The sequence below is a fragment of the Papaver somniferum genome, chromosome 4 (assembly GCF_003573695.1).
Source record: "Papaver somniferum cultivar HN1 chromosome 4, ASM357369v1, whole genome shotgun sequence".
Lineage (NCBI taxonomy): Eukaryota > Viridiplantae > Streptophyta > Magnoliopsida > Ranunculales > Papaveraceae > Papaver > Papaver somniferum.
Genome location: NC_039361.1, coordinates 12,159,818 through 12,165,734, shown reverse-complemented (window position 1 = coordinate 12,165,734; position 5,917 = coordinate 12,159,818). Strand labels below are relative to the sequence as shown.

Sequence of the window (5,917 nt, the reverse complement as noted above, 5' to 3'; positions counted from 1 at the left end):
AAGTACGAACCTCATGTGTCTTAGGCCTCCTATTCTCACTACTCCGGTCATAATAATATTTCCTGGTGCGTTTACCCTTCAGCTCTGCAACTGCTAGTGGATAGACTTTGCGCCTTGACTTATTTCGCCATTCCTTGGTGCTGGGAATTTCATTTATCCAACCATCATATGAAGCAAGGCAGTTAAAACAACTGAAGTTGACTACTAATAACATAACCATATCTGACTAATGTGACTCGGAATATACATACATAAGTGAACTACTACTATATGTATCTGCTTATTTGGTTACATGACTACATATTCATACTTCATAGATATCTCTAAAATATAATCACTGTCGATGAAGCATTCTTGATGAATTGACATAGCCAGACACCAAAGTACATGAAAAGCACCAACAGAGTTGTTTGAGTAGAAGCAAACAGGAGTGCCTGATTAGTCTAATACATTACATAGATTATCAATAGAAGCCAGATCCTCACAGATTAAAAAATAAGCTAGCTGCTCTCCTTTACTACTTGTGACCCCTAAACTCAATTTCTGAGGTATCCCGCTAACTAAGTTTCTAGATTCAACGATGGTGATCAGAAACAAACAAACAAACATCCTTCTAATTGGTCAGTTTCACAATTAATGCAAATCAATAACACACATCAGTAACTTCATCACTTAACCCAAAAGCAAAAAAATCATTGATTATAACATACCAAACAGGGAAACAAAAAATGTCGATTTGTCTTATTGCTTGGATTAACAGTAATGCTTTATAGTGAACATTTCAACCTTTGAGGCTTCCAACATTCTTTCCCTTAATGAGTTTTTTGCTTACTTCACAATTGATATTCTCATTATTTTGAGATCCAAAAACTTTATCCACTAATGTGAAAAAGAAAAACAAGATTCTTAGGTTAAGTTATCGGATATCGGATTTTTTTTTCCGAAAAGTCCGGTAACTGAGAAAAAAACTTAAAACCATAGTTTTTTGTCTTTTTGAGTTCAAAATGTTCAGTGAAAAGTACAAACAAACAAAAGCACGTCTAGTAAATGCAAAAGAAAGTACACAAAAGCAAAGAAAATACACAACATCGTAACTGAATTATACAAAGGAGGATATTTGATCTTTTGAACTCCAATGCAAAACCTCAAAACCTTCTTATACTACTACCAAAAGCAAAAAACCCTAACAAAATCATCATGAACCCAAACACAACATCCTGTAACCATAAGACCTTAACTTAATCATACCAAAAAGATGAGAAATGATTCTTACTGAGTCACTATCTATTTCTGGATGTTTTTTTTTCTGCAAATAAGACCAATACCAAAAAGAACACAACTCCGGTCTATCTCTCTAAATATCAAACATTAATACACTACACATGCAACCAAAACTCAGTAAGCAAAGACTATTAATAGAGACTTTTCATGGAACAGGACCCATATCCATCTCTAGTAGTAATGACCAATGTGTGTTATGATTGCAGAGACTAAATATACTAAGAAGCAAATTAAAGAAACCCAAACTGAACATAAAGTGAAAAATTCTTTAGAGACTCAAAACCAAAGAGAGACCAAGAATATCCCAACCGCCTAAAATATAATCCTGTTAAACTGCCCACCCCACCCCCCACCCCCCCACCCCCCACTTCAGAAATGTTTTATTCTAACTCACTGTATTTTACAATTTCATTATCCCAGCATGATTTGATAACTGCAAGTAATTCATACAAGCAACATTTAGATTGAAATCTAGACATAAATTATCTCCAACTAGTACATCTAAGCCTACCAAACCAAAAACGAAAAATCAAACCCAGAAAGCATAAAACACAGTATATCCAAATGGTGCTCGACTGCCTGTATGTAAAAAGGGTGCCACCTTCTCATTTCAATCTTCATCACTCAGCAATACATGCATCATCATAAAGTAAAGCTGAAACAATTGATCAATCAATTCATAACCACCTAGAAAATAATCTGGAGACGAGGCCTTACCATTGATCGAAGGGTTTAACAACAGTGATCATTTCAAATCAAGCAATCCCCAAAATTTGAACCCTCATAATTATGGTTCCGTTCTGTAACTTCAATTGTGAAAGTGTCATCTTCTAATTCAGTTCAACATATGAAAATATGCATTTGGAAAGCAATAACTTAAAAGAGAAAGCATGCCGCATTGCACAATAGAGAGAGCTATCAGATGAATTTGCTAAAGAAATCAAGATAATTTTAATTCTACTTTAAAATTATAAGGTTACCGAAACCCATCAAACAATAACCAATTGAAACCCTGCAGCCAATCATTTTAAATTTCAATTATAATCAAACATCAAGCTCCAATCGATTTGGGAAAACAAAACAAAATCCTAATTTTGAAATTCGCAATTTCATATATCCAGAAACCCTAATTTCAGAGCATCAATCATCTCAATAAACAAAAACATCATGCATTAGACGATTTTCACAAAATTAAACAAAGGGTTTAGATTACTTACTTGTCTTTGGATAATAAAAAGAGGTGTTCCTGATAAAGAGCAGTAGAACCTCAAGAAGATGAAAAAGCAGGAAGAGGAAGAAGAACGGTAAACAGCAGTAGAGAAAGGGAATGGGAATGGAACCTGGGTTATATAAACAAAGGTTTAAGGGGTGGAGTATTGTAAAGGTCCTGACCCTGGAGTTAAAAGGTCCCGACGTTGATCATCCTACTTATCACCTGCATGACGCCTAGATGGCCCGTGAAGAAAAGGTCCTTACCCTGGAGTGAAAAGGTCGATACCCTTGAAACCTTATTTAATTCCATTAACAAAATTATTTTAAAATATTAATTAAAATTGGTCTTACTTTATTATTTTTTTCTACCCGAAGACTTTACGGAGGTCCACTAAGGTGCTCTAAAGAGTCCTGACCTTTCCACACGATCCTAATACCAGGTCCGGTCCTGACTTTTTTTTTGCCCCGAAGTGGACTAATTTTTTTTTGCCCCCATAATTATATTAATTCTTTTACGCTGCAGCTTAACTTAGTGTAACAAGAGCATTTTTTAACTCTTCTTTTTATTTTGAGATCGTAATGTTTGCTTCCTTTTTAAGTGAAGGCGTGTCTTAAAGGAGGAAAAAAGGTAACTGTGATAAACAAAAATTTGAATAGTGGAATGAATGTACAGCGTATGATTTTTCGATTATAAATTGAACTATTAGATCCTATAATTTTTTGATAGGCAAATCTTTGAACATTGACATCAACCAATTGTGCCAGCAATCAGTTATGTCGTGCACAGAACAAGTCAATGCCTTATTAGCATATATACCTCCTAAATTCTGGTAGCTGCGATTTTTTTTTCTAAGCCTGCAATAGGGAATTAAGAATTATTTAGTGGAAAGAGAAAACAATTTCCAATTTAGTCCTAAAACTGTTCAATTTCTGCCCCATATATCACATATATTTATGAATAAGCCCTTAAAAATGTTTTTATTTTTGATAAAAACCCAAAACATAAAGCACTTATTTTGTTGCCCCCTAGGCCTTGATGCCCCAAAGTGGAGCTTTCCCTGTTTCCCCTTTGGGACCGGCCCTGCTAATACTTAAATACAAATAAAAAAAGTGATTTTTAATTTTTTTTTTCAAATTATAAAATATTTTTAATAAAATCCTAGGGTCCAGTGAAGAGTCCCGACACTTTCTTCAGAACTCTGGCACTGAAAACCAGACAAAAAACCACTTGTTTTAATTTTTGAATGTTAGAAATAATAATAAACAACTAAGAATCCTCTATTGTCAGGGACATAAATGTCATGTATGGCATTTTTGGTAGGTTGAAGATAGTGATGGCACCTTTAGACAAAAAACCACACAGTTCTGATTCTCATGCCACGAAGATGTAAATACTACATGCATGTTCATGCACTATGGCCTAGAATTAAGACACCCACGTTTATCTCCTTATGAGTGGAAAACCTCCATTTTTATCCAACTCTCAACTATCTGTATTCCGACCTAAAGTTGATGAGACTTCTTTACTCACCCTTAACACTTCCACAATTCCCGATAAACTTCCTTACATACTTTCTTCCTATACATCTGTTTTTGTGTTACTTCATTCATATTTTTTATATAGGATTATAGGATAAATTGTCAAGTTGAGTGTTGAGAAGTTAAAATCTAGCCAGCAGATATGGAAATAATCTGGGGAGTGTGAAACCGCAGTGAGAAAGGATTCGGTTAGTTTATGTGAGTGAATGTATGGTCTGTTACTTTGTTTGCCAATTGCCATGAAAGACCCAAAAAACAAACAACCCGAAAGTGTCTCCTCCCAGTACAATTGTATTTATGAGTGGAAAACATGAATACCCTTCAGGAATTCCACCTTACTCACCAAAAGAAACTTTGGCTCCCAAGTCAACTTCACCCAAGTAACATTTGCAGCTGAAAGACTACTCCTATGAGATGAATCTACAGCGGATAACACTTACGCAGAACATAGATCACTGGTCCAACAAATTATAAGTCCGTAAATAAACACGTACCTAGTTCAGGGATATAACAAAATCAATGGTCCCTTCCCTTACCAAAATTGTTGTTCTTTGGTTAAAAGACCAGTGGGTTAAGAAGAATCTCTCAGTTGAGTTTTAGAATACTCTCACTACTCAACTTCGCATGCATATTCGAAAACTCAACTTGGTAATCTCAATACACTTTCTTTTTCCGTCCTGTTAGAGAAATTGAGTTATATCGATAAGCAAGGACCAAGTTTTCCAACATTGTTTATTTGAGTTCTATAATAAACTTGGTAATTTTCATACAAAAATCTATACCAAAAGATAGATGCTGCTCAAAATTGAACGAAACATAAATCTAGAAGAAGAAAAAAATGCACAAACCAAGTGACTGCGCGAAGATATTCGTACCATCCTTACAATGACTTCGTTTTCTTTTGGAACTTGGAAGTTTCCTTTTCGTGAAACCATGATCTCCACATAGTTCTCTACATTAACCACTACTACCTCACCAATATCATGGAGATACGCCTTTCTAACTCTTTTATTTGTTGGATTAAATAAATAAAAATGGTCTGCAGTTTTGATCACAACCTCACCATCATTGCGAGCCCATATCAGCTTTGGATAACAAGATTTGGTGATGGCTGATTGGGAAATAGTGATTTTCTTAGTCCAAGATTCTCTCACCCTATACTTCTGCATCACCCATACATCAGTACGGATATCAAGCATGCTAACAACTAAGCAAAGGCAGTCTTCCAACATTCCCACACTTTTACATACTCTGCGAGCTAATGGAGTGGATTCTTCAGGAAGTGGCACATGAATAAGTTTCTCATCGCTAATACTGAAAGCTTCTATAACTTCAGAGAAAGTATGTTGGGTGGTATTAATCGTACGTACCACCAAACCAATGAAGAACCCCGTGGAAAAGCAGACCATAAGTATTTCCAGGACTAAACGAGTAATATGTTAGACATATAGCAACCGTGACTGACTAAGTCACGATGGTTTGTGTATCTTTCCTATTATACGGATATATATCCTACTAATTGAATATCTAGGAAATCTGTATAATCTAGGAAAGCTTTGTATATTCTATATCCTACTAATTGAATATCTAGGAAATCTGTGTAATCTAGGAAATTTTTGTATATCCTATATTCTGTGTATCCTTTGTAATCTTGATAATATAAATACACAATCCTCTTAGTGTTTCTCTATTATTGAGAACACGTTAAAAATCAGTTCCAACTTGGTATCACCTTGGTTAATCCAAGGGCCTGTTGTTTTTCTTCTTTCTTTTTGATCATCCTTTTTTTTCAATCACTAGTCATCATGACACCAAATCCGACTACAACTACTAAAACTACTATCTCTGTTGATGAATCCTCATCATGGTCTGATATTCCTTTTGC

The 5,917-nt window shown here is 35.0% G+C and overlaps 1 protein-coding gene and 1 long non-coding RNA gene across 3 annotated transcripts; both read right to left on the bottom strand.

Moving 5' to 3' along the window:
* LOC113274746 lies at positions 1-2,687 on the bottom strand. 2 transcript variants are annotated; one of them, XR_003323190.1, is made up of 3 exons: positions 2,499-2,687; positions 1,999-2,087; positions 1-140 (listed from the first exon to the last, which is right to left on the bottom strand). It is a non-coding gene; the product is annotated as an uncharacterized LOC113274746 (long non-coding RNA). The 2 variants fall into 2 exon arrangements; XR_003323191.1 differs by having other exon boundaries at positions 1,999-2,081; positions 2,499-2,686.
* Positions 2,688-4,327: 1,640 nt separating this feature from the next.
* Positions 4,328-5,441, bottom strand: LOC113272009 (F-box protein CPR1-like). The gene is made up of 2 exons (XM_026521926.1): positions 5,096-5,441; positions 4,328-4,452 (listed from the first exon to the last, which is right to left on the bottom strand). Exons 1-2 carry the CDS (start codon positions 5,439-5,441, stop codon positions 4,328-4,330), a joined length of 471 nt encoding a protein of 156 aa, XP_026377711.1.
* Positions 5,442-5,917: the final 476 nt, after the last annotated feature.

Coding starts and splice junctions, on each gene's coding strand:
- LOC113272009 (XM_026521926.1), bottom strand. CDS start 5,441: ATGGTCTGCTTTTCCACGGGGTTCTTCATTGGTTTGGTGGTACGTACG. Junction 4,453..5,095: donor GATATGGGCTCGCAATGATG/GTGAGGTTGTGA, acceptor TATCCGCTGTAG/ATTCATCTCATAGGAGTAGT.